Genomic DNA, 18,032 nt, shown 5'->3' on the forward strand with positions numbered 1-18,032 from the left:
AGTTCATGCTTTAATTGCCTCTAGGTTTGACTTATTTTCTGGCAATGAGACATGATATAATAATACTGTTAAGCTAGCAAAATGGTCTGAATGCATAATAAGGGCTATAGCTGACCTGATTATGAACTTGAAAAATGATTTGCAGCAGTAGTAAATAATGAAAAATGATATATGTAGAGAACATACAGTATATAGTTTATATAAACATGACAGTGAGGTATTCTGTATGTCTGCCTATCTGTTTCCAGATATTTGTTCCAAATTGGGGTGAAACATGTGTCAGTTTCATTGCCAGTGCTAACAACCATTCAGGACCAGATGAGAAGCAAAGCCACAGCCTGCTGCTCAGGCACTAATGACACCACCGCATGTTTAACGGTAGGACTTTGACAATCAACATGTTTAAAGTTTAAATCAACAACAGTGATTGTATACGGTTATCACAGGCACTTCCAAACTCAAAGACAAGAACACAGACAGCAGTCAAAAACAGGAAATATGTGAGTAGGCTGAACTGGCTTGTGGAGGCATGAAAACATGGAAAGGAATTAGCCAGTGAATTAAGGAATATTAAAGGGGCTCCGAGTGGCATGACAGAAAAGTGTTCGCCCCCTTTTATTGGAGATTGTGATGATATGACAGCCATCTGCGGCTAGGAGTCCAGGAGAGCAAAATTGGTCTTGTATGTCAATCATAGTGAGCTTCATTCGTATCTGCATACGTATCCATTTTAGAACAAATTATCTGTTCATTCTGAATAGTGTGTATGTTTTTGGCTACATCCCTAATACATATTATTTTCTTATAAGGCAAAATGAGATGTATATATGTGTGAACACTGGTTAGTGGATCAGTGTGGAGCTGGAGAAGAAGTGAATTCTGTGGCTAGTGTGTCAATTCAATTAAAACTCTACATATTACATATTTAAAAATATTACATAATTCATAATTGATGCCCATTTGTCATGAATACACAAACCAAATTACATTGGATAATGTAGAATGGAGCAGTAATTCCCCGGTCTAATTTATATATTGGTTGAAAATAGTCAGTCTGTTTTCAGCTTTTTAACAAAGGTGAAATGGCCAAAAGAAAAAAAAAAGATGTTTGTATCATTCTGTCCAGTCTGAACAAACAGACAAATTTGCATATTTGGAAGTCACATTAATGGTAAGTAGTGTTCAGTTTTTTTTCTCATTTACATACTGCATTTTCTATTGATGTACCATTTGATGAGATTATCATAGTTGGTTAAGTGAAATTAATCATGACTTTTTTGCCTTTTATGGTTTTGCCAGCTTCCTGATCTTTGTTCTATGGGCTGCCATAGACTCAGGAGTGGAAGAAGAAACAGAATAAGAATAAGAACACTAATGATTAAAATAGGTGCCTATGCATCTGCCGTGCTTCGCCCCTAATAGTAAGAAAAAGTAGAATATCAATAGGCACCTTCTATGCTTGGCCCCCTAATAAATAAATAATAATAATAAAAAAAATAATAAGTAAAGTGCAGATCTCTAGTTGAGAACTGTCAGAGCCAGACCTCAGGGAACATGATGACAGTGCTGCCATTTTTCTTTCTGTTTTTTTTTTTGTGTGTGTTTTCCAGGGTTTGCACAGGCATTGTGGTAGGGTTCTTTTTTTTTTTTTAAATCCTGGAATTCAGATACAGATATCTGGCACAGAGCATGCAATTAATACATCTACAGATAATCTCACTGCCTTACACCCCTACAAATTAGACCAAACTGATTTCTATTATGATATCCTCATTCTTCTACTCAACTGTCACTGAGTACTGACTACTGATGCATTGCGTTTGGGAGCATACACTAGGCAAACCTGAGGTAGAAAAATTGTCAATAGTCTGTTAACATGCAGAAGATGATGATAAAGAGCACAGTTTACTCTGGGCACTATATAAATTCCTCCCAGATTTCACATTTGTTTTCATGCGATTGAATTCGTTTAAATTCGTTTGTATTTGTATTGTTATTTGTATAACAAAGCAGCTTAACCGAAATGTAGGTAGATTTAGATAGCTAATGAGCAAGGCAGTGGAAAGAGTAAACTCCCTGAGATGACATGAGGAAGAAGACTTAAGAAGAACTAGACTCCGTGTGAATCCCTGGGTGACACCAGATAGTGTGAATATAAATGACTACTCTTCCACTCTATACTATGAAGTCAATATAAAAGTGTTTTGAAAGGATGTTCATTATGAGCAGACTTTGAACAAGTCGTGGGATAAGCATAGGACAGTGTTTATGATTATAGCTGCAGGTCTTAGGTACAAATCTACAGCATCCAGGAGAGATTATCCACTGAGGCAAGGGTGAGAGAACTTTAAATAGTGAGACCATAAGATTTTGATATACTGTTTAGTATGATAGTGTACAGTTTCATAAAGTATACAGACAGCTTCAAGTGTCCGTGATTTGTTCCTAAACTCATGTTAATGTCTGTGCACTGGATTGTCAGAGGGGATTGTCAAATACCATCCATGGTGTATTCCTGCCTTATGCCCAGTATTCCTGAGACAGTCTCCAGATCCATGTTTACCCTGACAAAGATAAAGCACTTACTGAAGATGAATAAATGATAAATGATCTCATATTTCACCAGGATTGCATTGGGAAACAGTGATTTATGGAAACATTTCTAAATGCCTCCTGTTCTGTTATTTCAGTAATAATGACTAATATTCTGGGAACAATACTGAATACAGTGGAGTGAATAAACATATTGATCGGTACTGCTGCCTGTCAGGACCTTCACATTTTATTTCAGACATTTACCAACCTCACTGATTAATTCTTAATTAGTGGTCACAGAAAATAACCAGCCAATGTGTTGTATAGGCAGGCCTGTTTAGCATGCTTAAAGCTAGTTTAGACAACACAATAGCCTCTGAACCTGCACCTCTCTCTGATAAGTCACCACATTGATTGTGATTAAAGATGAATTTTTCCTCTTGAAATTTCTCCATTTACGTTCGTGAGCACTTGCGCCAGATGGACCGACAGCACAGCACTGGGAGTAATTAGCACACACATTTAATTAAATCTGAATCTTAGAGGGTAAATATGCATGATTAGCATGGATATGAGCTCTTGCACCCCATGAAGTATGCTGTTTTTTCTTTTATTCTTTCCAAATCGATTTTTCATGAATTCTCCAGATGCCAAGAACTGTCATGTCTAACTGTACAGTCGGCATAATCTCTTTGTAAACATTCAACACTGAAGTCTGATTAAAATAATGCATTTTCTTTTTCCTGTCATTCCAGAAGCCTGGCTGTCACATTGACCAAAGAATGTCGGATCTCTCAATTTTCTTGTTTTTCAGTAAAGCAAATTGGAGAAAGCAGCAGCACTAGAGTTCCTGATTGACAACTTCTGTAAACAGTACTTTAAACTGGAGTTGCCTGCATTCAAAACTTAAATAACGTGTCCTCTGTACTGTGCCATGTGGACGAGTCCGCTTCCACCTACGTACTTGTTCTAGTATAGTTTTATAACTTCTAATGGCATTTTTTAAACAAATGAAAAGCAAGCCTACCATCAGCCACTTGTCTTTTAACATATGGTTTCTGCCCACCACAACACATTAGCTCTTGAGGTAGAAAATAAGCCATTTACATTGAATAAAAATGTTCCTAATTTTGAAGTATTTCATTAGCATTGCACAAACTGTATCATATGATTTAACTAACCAGAATTAGCTGCCTGACATCTCTTTTAAAGCAACTCCAAAAAAGCTGATGTGGCTGATAATAACGCAGTATTTGCATCATATGGGAATTTTTCTAATTATCACTTTCCAACTGGGAGAAACCATTCATGTCAACCTCAGAGTAGTAATGTTGCCTGAAACTCATATGATGGAAAACGTCAAAATTTGTTCAAAATATAATGTGAAGATAAAATAAATGTGTGTAGATGTGTTTGTTTTCTGTTCAGAAGGTATTATGAATCAAAAATGAGCTTTCGCCATTTTAATACATGTTGGTTGATCATATTAATAATTAAGTAACTTTCAGGCTTAGAACTCTAAATCACAGTGCAGATGCAAAATTAATCCATTTACACAATCAGTTGGAAAGGCCCCCATCTGCATATGTTAAAAGGCAATTACACATAAGAGAAAAGATGTGCTAATAAATCAGCATGCACATATTTTACAGACATCAAGTTTCATATGTTTTTACACAGAGCCTCAGTTCTGTTGAATATTAGGAAATGTGCTAAGGTGTAAAATTAAAACAGTGACATGCAACATGCGAATGCTGACTAATGGAAAATAAAAACCCCAATCACCCTTTTAAAAATGTAAACAAGGTGCAACACACAAGTCCTTTTAAATTGGAATAAAAAGATGTTTTCCCATGCTCCTAAATGCTTCCACATTACTCTATATTAAAGCTAATTTATGCCAGCTAGCTATCATCAGTTCTCTCAGAAAGTATTGGAATGTCAAGGTCAGTTATTTTATTTGTGCTTTACACTGAAATGATTTGGGTTTCAGATCAAAAGATTAATGCGAGATAGATCAGAATTTCAGTTTTCATTTCCTTATATTTAAATCTGATGTGTTTTTTTCTTTTTTTGTAATGCTTTTCCAGGCTTGTTTCACAGCTTATTTCAATTGTGGTTTGTTTTGTCTCCTCTTCAGGAGCTGAAATGCATGATCAATTTGCTTATATGATTGTGGTACCTTCACCCCTGCCCTGTGGAGGTTGTTGGTGATGGCGCTGACTGTTGTTTTTGGGTTTTACTTCACAGGTCTCAATGTTTCTGTCATCACCTGTTGTTGTTTTCATTGGATGACATGTTCTATGTCTGGTTGTTAGTACACCAGTGGTTTCTTTCTTTTCAGGACATTCCAAACTGTTGTATTCGCTATGCTCAATGCTTGTGCAATGGCTCAGATAGATTTTCCCAGAGACAGCTTTCTGGTCGTCATGTTGGTTTATCGTTTTTAACAACAAATGCAGTCTTCACAGGCAGACCCCTAAACAATCAATTTAACAGGGCACACCTGGGCAGCAAGAAACACCTGTCAGTCACATATTCCAATATTCTTGATCACTTAATTATAAAAATTGGTAAGTTCAAACAAGGTGCCATGTTCTACATTGATTAACACATCTAGATGAAAATATGAGGAAATTGTTCTTTTCTGTTCTGATCTGTCATTTCAAATTCATCTTTCGATCTTTTTTTACATGTCTCCTTCATTTGTTGTTTCACAGATGGTCATATGATCATATTTATTTATTTGGTGGCATTTAAATTTAGATATAATGTAACCATTCATATATTAGTAAAAACAAACAAACAAAAAAATACTTTAAAATGAAGCATGATATTGTGGAATATGTTTAGTTGATATTTTACCAGCCCCTTTTATCTGCTCGTTTAATCATGATTATGCTCTTTGATTGATTTTTTCTTTCGCCTGTTAATGGGCTCAGTGTTGACAGTATAGAGACACCATTATAAGACGCCCGTTTGTTCAGAGACTCTAAAGCATCTGTCGTTTTGCAATATAGGAAGTGGATATGTGCGGTGGGTGACTAACTACAGAAATTATTAGCAGTGATAAATTGCAAAGTAAGAGGCAGCATCTGCCTGTAAAATCAGAGGCAGGTCTATCCTGATGGGCCAAAAATTATCAGTCAAGCACAGAGTTGGTTAAAAAAGAATAGATAACTTTTTCAGGGGAGGAAAGAGAAAAGCTGACATAGCCGATCTGGACAGAAAAAAAATTCCAGCAAAGCACAAGATGGAGTTGAATCCCGTCCAAATAGAGCTTTAATAAGGGTTAGTCACTGATTTAAGGAAAGGTTAAGCCATGAGTTTTATGTGCTTATCAGCTATTTAATAGAAATTAGTGGTTGTTGAAAAGCAATTAATTTTGCAATGCATTGCAATGAACTCGGCATGAATAACATAAGTGCGAATATTACACCATAGTGTGATATTTTGATTAATCAGTGAACTAGGAAGCAGATTAGAGAGTGAGTGACCAAGCATAGCTATTATAGGATTTTCACAAACATAGCTATTAAATGCACTGCATGGGAGATATTGCGTCTCATCATTTCAGTAGCAATTACAGAACTGTCAAGACCACCAAAATCATCAGAAGTAATAGCTAAGGCCATGTTGCTGTTCATTAATTTACATTTCTTGTTGCCTTTCACAGACAGTGGCCGTCGTTAAGTATGAGAATGCTGCTGCAACTTGAACACTTACTGCTTCTTACAGTTTCCGTGACAGATCCTGAGCTTGGATATCATGAATAGAAAACATTTAATTATACTCTATTTTGTTCTGCCCCAGCAAGGATTATGACATGAGCTTAAAGGTTGTTCTAACTAAAAAGGCAATTATTAGATTTTTTTTTCACCACAGACAGACTAATACTATAGATTCCTGTTGCCAGAGACTGACTACCTATAGAGTGATTTGCCTGTGCTATGAAAAAAAATTAATTGAAAAATATCTACAAATCAGATTTTCAGGTTAATATGTGAGAAAGACTTGTTGTGATGAACAGATAACAAAGTAAACAAATAAACAAATAAAGCTTAATAGTGCACAAATGCACTGGAGCATTTAAAAAACAAAAAACGAAAACATAAATTGTACTTGCTGTTGCCATCTTTACAGCTATACCGCTGAGTTGTAGGTAATTCAATGGTGATTTATCTTTAAAGTTATTTAGTCTTACATTAAAAGGATTATGTGCAAAATCACTTTATTATGTTGAAATAATAATTTAAAAAATAATGATGTATGTAATTTCTTCTATTCCATTTAAGTAGAAATGTACAATTAGTCAAAATAATATTTTCAAGCAAGGATTACATTTTCATTAATATTGTCATGATATTACAGTATATCAGACAGAGTGTCATGTTTTTAAAGTTTAAGGAATTTCAGTTTGGAGGTGTGCACTTACCTTTTCTAGAAAGGCATAATAAGGAAGCAGGGGTAGTTCTAATATTCTGAAGTGTCCACAATAATAATACTGTGTATGTGGTGAATACAATGCTATATGTAGTGTATGTTTATTGGCACATACGTTATCATAATTAATCATGAATACAGTGCGACTCCCCTCCACAACTTCATGCCACTTTTGGTGTCATCACTATATACAGTGATGGTTGGAATGATGAGCTGTTGCCATTTTGTGAGAAAGGTTAGGGCAAGTTACAAAATGTGTAAATAATTATAGGTCATTTTTAAAATAACTTAATGTACTATAGCTGTATGTTCCACGCTTTAATCATTTGAACATTTCATCAATCATAGTTTACATCAATTATAAATATATTTTAAAAAATGCGTAAGAAAATATATTAATATTAATCAATGATAATAAAAGGTTTAAGATCAATATGAGGAAGCTTAAAGAGTTATTCAAATTGCATATAATTTATATTTTAGTAAACTGTTCTTTCAAGATTTCTTCAGTTCCTCTTTAATATAAGTAATCCATAGCATGATACTTATAATCCATAGCATGATACAAGATGTTAGTGTTATTGTGCAATATGATGGCACTAGATGGCACTATTGTATCATTTTGAAATGTAAAGGCAACGATTTAAAATGAGAAATTACAAGTTTCACATTTATATAAATATAGTTATTATTAATATTATTATTGTTGTTGTTGTTGTTGTCAAAGATATCTCACAAACAATGAAATTAAATGTTTCTCCATTAAAATAAAGATCAATAAACAGTAATAAATTAAACAAAGGCAATATTTGGTGTGACGACCCTTTGCTTAAAAAAAATAAAAATAAAAAAGGTAGTCTCATGTAGAATTAGTGCAGTTTTATAAGGAAATGAGCTGTAAGATTTATTGAGCACCTTGCAGAACCAGCCACAGTTCTTCTGGAGACTTTATATCATTATGGTTTTTGTCTGAAAAGTGTCTCTTACCACTCAATATGTTGGTTTCTTTAATGACATACAGACAGAAAGACACATACATTAAGTCTTATGTTGTCTGCAGATTCAAATAAATAACATATAATATACATTATAATTTAATACATTCTAATGTATTAATTAAGAGTTTTGTTATTCAGCAGTTATGTTGGCTTCAAATCCCGTGGTTTATGCTGAACTGAATTCATGTGGTCAGTTTAATCCTTTTACTGTCTTTTACTGATTAAAATAAAGAGCGACGATTGAAGCATGAGAAATAATCTGTAATGCTTTCTGTTATGCCCAGATTAATCCATCTTTTTTTTTTTCTTTTTTACTTCTAATTATTTGGTAACAGAGATTTGTAAATCTGATAAAGCCTCAAAGTAAATATTATCCTTAATTTATGGCTGTAAAACATGCCCAAGTGACATTTATTTTATATTTATTATATTTGCAATGTAATGATTTTTCTGTAAGCGTTTAACTGAATAAAAAAGCTGCAGTTTTTAATAAGTATTTATAACATTGTTGTAAAATGTGAACATATAAAACATGGTAAAATACAGAGAGGCAAAAAAAATAATAATAATGCCAGTATTATTTATTAAATTTATTTTTAATATTCATTTCTTTTAAAAAATAGACATTCTAAAATAATCACTTTAGCTGTGCGCACTAAAATGTTATCAAAAATTAAAATGTTATTGTAGTTGTAAAACATGCCACTATTCATATAAGATTTGTTTAAAAGATCTGGAATTTACCCAACACTCTTCCATTACACAAGTCCCCAAAAATATAAGTTAAAAATGCATTGATATACAGTACATTGTTAAAACTTGGTGATTCGGTATGACATAATTTACACAGAATTGTAGATTTTTTTTGTTTTGTTTTTTGTTTTGTGAAAAAGATTTAAAAACAAAAGCAAAAAAACTACACAGAATGTAGAGGAACAAGGCTGAACGATCAAACACACACATGCGCGCACACACACACACACACACACACACACACACACACACACACACACACACACACACACACACACACACACATCATACAAACACTGGGATTTTTCTCTCGCCACAGACATAACAACGAGTGGCAATCACATTATTGATATTTCACATCTACAAGACAGATCACAATGTGTGAATAATGTAGAAAGCAATATAAAATTCAGACAGTTACTAGAAAACAAGAGGCTTGATTACACTTTCTTTGCAGCCTGTATTCATGAGAGTGTATTATAATTCTTTGTAATTTAGAGTTTTGAATGCATTTTTTACATTTCACCATTTCCTTGATAGCCTGAATAGAGTTCTGGGGTAAGATAAAGCTAATACATGTACCATACACATTTGTGCTCACAGTGTTAACACCGTGGGTATGAATTTACAAATATTCAGACTTTTATAGTGACAGATATGTCGATTTAGAAAATTTGGTCCTACAATAATATATTTGTCCTATTGCTTCACTTAAAGTACTTAGTGGTGCATTAGTGTAAAGATACACTAATCAATCATTACAGTGTACAAAGGTCATTATCAATGGCATTATTGCATGTTAATAAATCAAAGGATTAAATAAAGGAATTTTCCCCCTTCATTTAGTCTTGGCCAATTCCCAGCCAGCAGAAAGCTCTCCCCTATCACATGACTCCTAGTCACCAGGGAGGGTGGAGACTAACATGTGCTTCCTCTGAGACACATGAAGCCAGCCGACCACATCTTTTCAAACTACTGCTCAGCATAACACTAACTTGGGGAAATCACTAACGATATTCTTCCACATACATGAGCTCACAGTTGTCCATGATTATCTAGTGTTGCTGTGATCTCTTGGACTCCTGGCCACTGATGGCTGTGGCATTGTCAGAATACGAAATTTATCTATTATACGGTATATGACAGGGCATGTTTGGCTTTAAAAAAAACACTTACAAAGACTTTTCAGCAAGTTACAAATAATTATATGCACAGTCATAAAGCTTTATGAATACGGGCTTCACAGATGGTGCAGGTAACACTTTCTGTAAAGGCCACATGTTTAATGACCTATGAATTCCTTTATAACATGTTATAGTGCATGCATGAGCAATACAGATTGTTATAATTGTTTATGAAATGGCAGTATTGTTTACTGCAGTGGCTATAATGCATTAATATATTACTCACAGAATGCATTATAAGCAGGGTTTATTATACACTATGGGCCAATGGAAAACAAATGGAGATAGCTGGAACTAGAAAAGATATTTTTGCAACCGGAAACATTTACATATGCTTTGTTTTGTCAGGACTGATTGTTATTATATTTGCAATGTAAGTGATTATTGTGTAAAAGAGTTTAACTGAATAAAAAAAACTGCAGTTATGTTTTTAGATATGTGTTTTTACCTGTTTTGTTTTTTTTTTTTTTTTTAAAAAAGCTTTAGTTAAAAATCATTTTAAAGCTTAGTAGTTTAAAAAAAATATATTGGATAGTCAGTGATATCAGCTGATACTCAGTATTGGTACCGGAGTAGGAAAAATGGTTCCGTGCCATCTCTGCTTATAATGCATCATGTTAACTATTCATAATGCACAATGCATTCAAAAAAGTTAACTATAAAGTGTAATATATTTTTTATAAGTAATTATAACATTGTGTATAATGCGTTATGAATGCATTATAACATGATATGAATGTGCTTATAGTTCACTTAAATATGACCTTCACAGAAAGTGTTAGAAATGACTTTTTCATGCATTACTGTGATTCTCTTTTAAGTCACTTTAGAAAGTCATTAGATTGAAACGCAGGAAGACGTTAATGGCTGTAATAACCAGATGCGGTTGCAGAGTAATACAACCATAGTGCAATGTATAAATAAGAAAGAAATTCAGACTGATATTTGGTTATTAATTGATTAGCTTAGATCTCTTTGAATAAATCTGTACTTTAAATGATTTTAATCACTCTCAAATACACCATAATACTGTACTAAATGGAAGATCATACAGCTAAGCAGAAATCAACACGATTAAAGGTTAAAACATCATGTAGGTATTATTCTTCGCCATTATAATAATACAGTGTAACTTCAATTATTCTGTTCAATATTGTGTTCAGAAGGTACAGTAGGCAGGATATTAACATTAAAACCCATGCTGAGTAAATAGGAAAAATCAACACCTCAATTCTTTTTTTCTGTATTTTTTTTTTAAACAATTCCTTCTGTCTACAGAGGTAGAGCTACAAAAAAAATTTAAAAAATAAATCAAAATATTAATTTTCCTGCTACAGGAAAATGATAATTCCTTATACAAAAGAAAAGAAAGAAATTATCTGCCAAGAATGGAGGAGTGCTTTCTCTCCGTGCGTGGTCATAAACCCTGTACAGCATTTTCAGTTGATCAACACGAGAATGATTTGCATATGAATTGCATAGTAGTAGGAATTATTACGTCAGCCAGTGTTCATAAGAAGTAAGCAAACAACGAGTGAGCTTTATCATGTGAAACAAAATGAAGGTTTAAAATGGCATCCATGAAGATGAGAGTCCAGATGTTGTACTCTAGAGTAGAATGTATCCAGGCAGGCAGACAGATGAAAATGCCTTGAAAAGTTCCCTTGATCAAACGGCTTTCCATCCAAGCAGATTCATAATTTTTTAGGTTTGTTATTGGCTAAATAGGCTGACAGAAGGAGGAGCTATAATTACACCTCAGACCCTCGACCCCTCCAGAAGTAGTCACTGTCTTCATTGTCTGAACTGTAGTCTATTCTAATTTGAGGCACGTTTAGTGGTATTCTCTCTGGACTAAAAAAAAAACAAAACAACGTAAATTAATATGATTTTATTAGGACATTCAAGTCAATAAGCAACTCACTTTATAGTTATTATTTATTATATATTATGTACAAAACTCTACTTGCCATAAACTGTGGCCTTGAGCATTGAGGTCTAGGCTAACTATTCAGGGTGTATCCATCACATCTGCACAGAATCCTTTGCTCCCCACCTACTACCCGCCCTCATTCAGCCTGGCTCAGACCATCTCGAACCCCACTGGTCACGCATTCCTCTGCCTTACTACCACTAGAACCATGTGATAATCCCACACTAAGACCCACACCCACAAATTTAAATACACCATATTCAAACAGATATTCCCCCACACATGGACACAGATGCTCCACTCCTCTCTGACCACAAACACCTTCCGACTCACCTTGATATCGGACTGTCCTCATAGTACCGCCTTCTTTTAACACGATGTGTACCGATCAAGGAATGACTTGTCTCCTGCAGGAGAAAAAAGTGGGCAGGGTTACAAAAACTCATACTCACGCACCATAGTGTGAACATGACACAAAAATGTAAAATATTACTTCAGCAGATTAGACACAAAGGAAATGAAGTCACACTGAACTCAAGCATGCCCAAAGCATCATTAATTAGTTGCACATAAGCAAGAAATATCACATATAAAATCTATCCAGTAGTTCATACATGCATATCAACTTGGAGCCATTTACATGCATATGCAAACACAAGCAAACTTCTGAATCGACCATCTCTCACCAATGTTCTACCATAATCCATTAAAAAAAACCCTGATCATTCAGTCTCCATAGTGTATAGCAAAATAAGACCTACTCATATTGTTACACATGAGAAGTGTTTCAATTTTCAAAAGTAAAAGCATGCAATTGAAACAGAGAATCAGTAATTCAAGAGAGAAAAGGGATCAAACCAAACCAAATCTAATGTTCAGCTTATGATGAGAAGATTATTATGATGATGATGATTATTGCTGATAAGAGACAAGATGTTAGTAACAGCATGCACTGTACTCATAAGAAGAGACAGGAACACGTGAACGAGAGGTTGGAGACTAGCTGAGAAGCTCTGCTTCTACTCACGCTCAGAGGACTTATCCCCTAAAAAAGGCTCCTGCTCCATCATATCCATGGGGATTTTAATGCTGGGAACCTTCTCGTTGAATGGGTAATCAGACTGCAGGAAGGGAAAGGGGTTCACTGAGTAGTTAGGGTAGGGAATATACCAAGGATGCCTTTAAAACAAGTGAAGTAAGGAATAAAACACGATGGGTCATGGCGTTGTGGGAAAATAACCAATAGTGGAGTGGTGATATACATTATAACACGTCCCAACATGTTTTGTTCCTTTTATACTACAGTCATTTTATTTACTATCATTTTTTAAATTAAAGAATGACACACACTCTTTATCCTATTATATTACATTACATTTAATGTTTGGATTTAATTTATTATTAGGTTTAGATTGTGTGTTCCCTCTGAATAAGCTGTTACTATAGAAACAATAACATTAGAATGAACGCATTAATAAATACCTGTGATTTAGCTTGTAGCTAGCACTACTATAGATGATGTTACAGAAAATTAATTAATTAATTAATTAATTAATTAATTAATTAATTAATTAATTAATTAATTAATTAATTAATTAATAGCTTCTGACCAACCAGATCTGAGAATTCAACAGAACTGTGGTATAAGGAGCAATATCATCTGGTGCTGAACAATGCAGGCATTACCACCTGGTTAGCTTAACCTTCAATAACTGATCACTGGACCACCACTACTTTATTTAAACAGTGAATAATAACACAATCTTCAATGTATGTAACGATACATAATAATAGCACTGATAAAAAAATATTACCTCCTCTATGTCACTGTCTATGCTTTCTCTTGTCTTCTTCTTTTTCTTCTCATCTTCTTTCTTCTTTTTGTCCTTCTCTGGTATAACATCATCCAGGAAGCTGAGGTCATGTTGAGAGAAGATATAGTCCATAGCCTTCCTCACAGCCACCAAAGCTAGGATCTGGCCAATCACAGTGCACAACCAGACACACATCATTACTTTCAGTCCAGACAGTCGACTCTAGAATTATTGGCTTAAAACATCGAAATAGTGCATTGTTTTCTACTTTTTATGGTACATTATTTCAAATATTATATTATCTTGCTAAAAGTTAGCAGAGAAAAACTGTCTCTTTCTGTAACATCAACTTTGGAAACACTTGTACATGTAAGATGTTGCATTTTAGTGCAATGTATCAACTTTGGAGACACTTCAACTTGCAATTCCAACTCAACTTGGGGTAGTCTTCTCAACTACCAGTTCCTTCCCTATTTACGGAGCTACGTCAGATCAACATGGCCGTACTCTGTGCACATAGTAGTATCGGCTTCAGATCAATTAAAATATAGAACCAACACTTGGTTAACTCTATAATATTTGCCATATTAATCACTGTTTTGAAAAGGTGATCATCAACGTCAGAGATGTCACTAACTAAGTGTGAGCTTTACGTGCTGACACAGTAAATAAAAGATACTTTTGTGGAGGTGTCCATGTTTTTTTTCCAGTTCTGTGGAGGTGTCCATGTTTTTTTTTCCACGTTGCACATCAAATGAGCTGAAGTGGGAAATGATGTTATTACAACATACAAATTACTGTTTATAATACACCATGAACACAGCATTTTATGTGGATGTGGTTATTATCAAGTTAAAAGATCCATCTAAGGCCAGCTCTTCATCTCCTAGCAGGGGCAATAAGGTTTTGGGCTGCAATATCCTGGTAATTAGCAGAATTACCAGGATTCTGGCACCCCTGAACCACTAGCTACAAAACAGCCCACAAGCATCAATAATCCAGAACTATATTTTACGGTCTGTATCATATGCTTTTCCTTGTGCGTGGGCTTCCTTAGTGAAACCCTTCCAAACAGTGTACTGTTATGAGGGTAGTGTCTAATTGTGAATCTTGACACACCCAAGAATCAACTAAATTGTGCTATTTGGAAACTGAGATCTTCTCTGCCTCCTTCCCCATCCTCTCCTTGTGTAATGAGAAAGTATGCTCATATTTTTAAAAATATTTTCTCTTAAGGCCCTGATTGTGCTTAGTGCTATTTTTAGATGCAGTTTCCACCAGAGAATCAGGGTCCACACTCGGTACACATCTAGCTAGTCTTGTTTATCTTGCTGGCAACAACTGCTCTTACAGGCCAAAACACAGCTACCACACTCAGGTAAAACAGAAGGGATCTACTTTCAAAAATCTACCCCCAAGATTCAATAAAGCTTTCCACAACACTCTTGTACACACATATACTTAGGAAGCTACCCAAAGGCGATGATACAGAGGCACTGTTTTATATTTTGTGGCCAGAAAGTCAAATTTTCCATAATTGAGGACGCTTAATGAAGCATCCACACACAATGCAATGAGGTTATTCCCAAGCATATAATATACATATATCTAATAAAAAAAATAACTATATATAATATAACTGCTATACTGTCACCTTCATGAAGATGAATACAAAACATAATAAAGAAGAAAAATGATGGCATCTTCCACACTGACCAGGGACAGCTAGACAAACTGCAAAGAGTTAATGATACAATTCAAGGTCGGTGTATTCAGTGAGGTTGGAAGTCAATGCCACTGGACTATACAGTATTTACTGAGGGTGCTTAGAAGTTATAATCTTTGAGATAGTTCACAAGATACATTGCTTTACCACTACTAGATTTTTCGTTAAAAAGCATAACAGACTATCACATTTGCATGTGCCTGTAAGGCTGCATATACACACACACACACACACACACACACACACACACACACACACATATATATATATATATATATGTGTGTGTGTGTGTGTGTGTGTGTGTGTGTGTGTGTGTATATATATGTATGTATGTATGTATATTAGCTCTTGCAAATCTATCTGTTGCAAATGACAACTTTTTGGAAGAATTTTATGGAAATAAACACTAACAGTCAGATTCCCAAACACAAATGAGCCGCAGTCTACTCTATTGTTGGAAATGGTGCATTCTGTGAATCCTTTTCTAAACTACTACTTGGCATAATTTGCATTGAAAATCACCTCTAACGTTTAGTGCCATTCTGAAGCAAGCACAGTGAAATCTGTGAACCATGTGAACTCACCATGACAGGGAAGATGATGGCAGCCACGGTGGACTTCAGGATCCAAAGCAGAGCCAGGCACAGCAGCTGGACAAAGGTGAAGAGGTGAACTTTTCGCAGTGGCACATGCCGCAAGTAGATCAGGTCTGGCTGGTGCTTGGCAGGCATCAGAAGCAGCTTCAGGCGGTCCATGAACTGAATGAGCAACAAAATAAACCATTATGGGAAACTTTGTCATGAAAGATATTAGGAAAGTTAAGACATGTGTGGTGGGAAATCTGGAGAAAGAAAGATGAAAGATAGACCGACACGTGACTGACTCACCTGCACTCCATTGAGCGAGGCCACACCCATATAGAGGAAGACTCCATAGAGGACAGGCATGGGGATGAACTGCAGAGAGGGACACGGCAAACTTTTCACTGTTTATACCCATTCTTTAAGAGAAAATGATGGTCCAGTGGTTACAGCCTTGGGCTGAGTTATTATCTAGAATCAACATTAGACCATTTGCTAGTTCCATTATGCATGGAATAGTGCTGGAACCACACACAACTGGCCAAGAAATGACAACTATCCAGCTAGCTGTGAGCCTCTGATTCAGGGGGACTACAATATAGATCAAAATTTGTTATATATGATTTACCCGAATTCCTCAAAATTAAGCCACTCTGCACTTCAACCATTTTAAACCCCATGTTCTGAAGCCCAAAACACAGTCATTCAAAGCAAACGTATCCACTTTCTAATTGTTCACCATGTACAATGTGTATTTGTGATACCTAACTTAATTTGTTTATAGTTCCTGTGAGAAAAATTTTGATTACCTTAAGAATGGGAGACATGAAGACAGAGAGTCCAGTGAGAAGGAACACAAATACACCAGTTACCCTCTGCTCCCTGCAAAAGAATCATACAACCCATCTTGGTGCTCTTGCTAACTTAAAAACACACTCCATTGCCATTATAACAAATTCAAATGTCATTAAAAGATTATTAGTGTATCTCTGATACTTTAGCTTCTGAGGTTGTATTTTCTAAAAAACCTATTTGTTTGTGGAGCTTACAGCTGCATCAATACAGCCTTCCTGAAGTTTAACCAAATAAGCAGGTCTCTCAAAACAAGTGCCCCACTGAGCTTAATGCCAGCATGTAGCAGCAAAGAAAATCACCCTGTTGTTATCACTACATGTACTTTAACATTAAACTGATAAACAAACACAGCTTTGCTTGCCCACAGAGAGCAGACACTGATTGTACAGTACAACCTGTATTCAATTTGAATTGAATTTTCTAACATAATATACTGTACGCATCAACATCACCACAATGCAATCTGAAATAGAGCTACCACAGTCTAACTCCCATGAATCTGCCATGTGGAGATTTAGTTTCTGAAACTTACCTGACTCCCAGAAATTTAGGTTGCTCCCCTGGGGCTGAGGTCTCTGTCTCCATTTTCAGACTGTCTATGTGGGCAATGGAGATGACAGTAGCAGCCACGTACCAAGGCAGACCCATGAAGGAGCACAGTGCAATCAATATACCCACCCAGAACAGGTCCAGATGGTAGCCTGCACCTTTCTACAACAGAGAAACCACGGATATGAGGTTAAAAAGAGCCATGTTGTGAGGCCTACTGCTTCTGAATGCCTTGCAGAATCATACACAGATCAGTATACCATCAAAGAGACTTAGAAACTTTCAGTCAACAGCACTTGAGTTACTGGTGCAATAACAGGTTTTACAATAAAAGTTACTTCAAGGCCTTTATGGTAATCCACACTCAAAAAACTGCACGTGTGTAACCTGATTCACACCCTCTACACTCTTAAAACAGCAATAAAACCACTTCCTTAGCTTTGGTACTGCACAGAGAACATAGTCACAAGGCAAGTATCATGTTACGTTGCCCAAAGGCAAATAGATGGATTGTTTTTAGCCACTTCACAATTGCTTCCTTGTTGGACTCCTCAACAACTATTCTAACTGAGAGCAACAAAGAAGATGGTTAAAAGCATAGGCCGGCTGTAAGTGGAGGAAAATAACTATGATTGTTGGGTGTCATGTCATAAATGGAAGT

The 18,032-nt window shown here is 35.4% G+C and overlaps 2 protein-coding genes across 6 annotated transcripts in view; one reads left to right on the plus strand and one right to left on the minus strand.

The window, feature by feature from the left end:
- Positions 1-6,200, plus strand: part of gc (GC vitamin D binding protein) — a 30,677-nt gene extending 24,477 nt beyond the window's left edge. Inside the window, 2 exon segments of the mRNA XM_053674564.1 lie at positions 249-378; positions 3,291-6,200. Of these exon segments, the coding sequence (XP_053530539.1) occupies positions 249-378; positions 3,291-3,380 (220 nt within the window). The 3' untranslated portion in view covers positions 3,381-6,200.
- Positions 6,201-10,364: 4,164 nt separating this feature from the next.
- The window catches only part of slc4a4a (solute carrier family 4 member 4a), a 62,403-nt gene continuing 54,735 nt past the window's right edge, over positions 10,365-18,032 (minus strand). For all 5 annotated transcript variants that reach the window (XM_047149856.2, XM_017452160.3, XM_047149855.2 and 2 more), the window contains 8 exons: positions 17,355-17,533; positions 16,777-16,849; positions 16,274-16,342; positions 15,971-16,144; positions 13,661-13,822; positions 12,874-12,967; positions 12,180-12,253; positions 10,365-11,767 (listed from right to left, as the gene is read on the minus strand). In XM_047149856.2, coding sequence (XP_047005812.1) covers positions 12,216-12,253; positions 12,874-12,967; positions 13,661-13,822; positions 15,971-16,144; positions 16,274-16,342; positions 16,777-16,849; positions 17,355-17,533 — 789 coding nt within the window. In that variant the 3' untranslated portion in view covers positions 10,365-11,767; positions 12,180-12,215. The remainder of the gene's footprint in view (positions 11,768-12,179; positions 12,254-12,873; positions 12,968-13,660; positions 13,823-15,970; positions 16,145-16,273; positions 16,343-16,776; positions 16,850-17,354; positions 17,534-18,032) is intronic.

The sequence above is a fragment of the Ictalurus punctatus genome, chromosome 22, assembly GCF_001660625.3.
Source record: "Ictalurus punctatus breed USDA103 chromosome 22, Coco_2.0, whole genome shotgun sequence".
Lineage (NCBI taxonomy): Eukaryota > Metazoa > Chordata > Actinopteri > Siluriformes > Ictaluridae > Ictalurus > Ictalurus punctatus.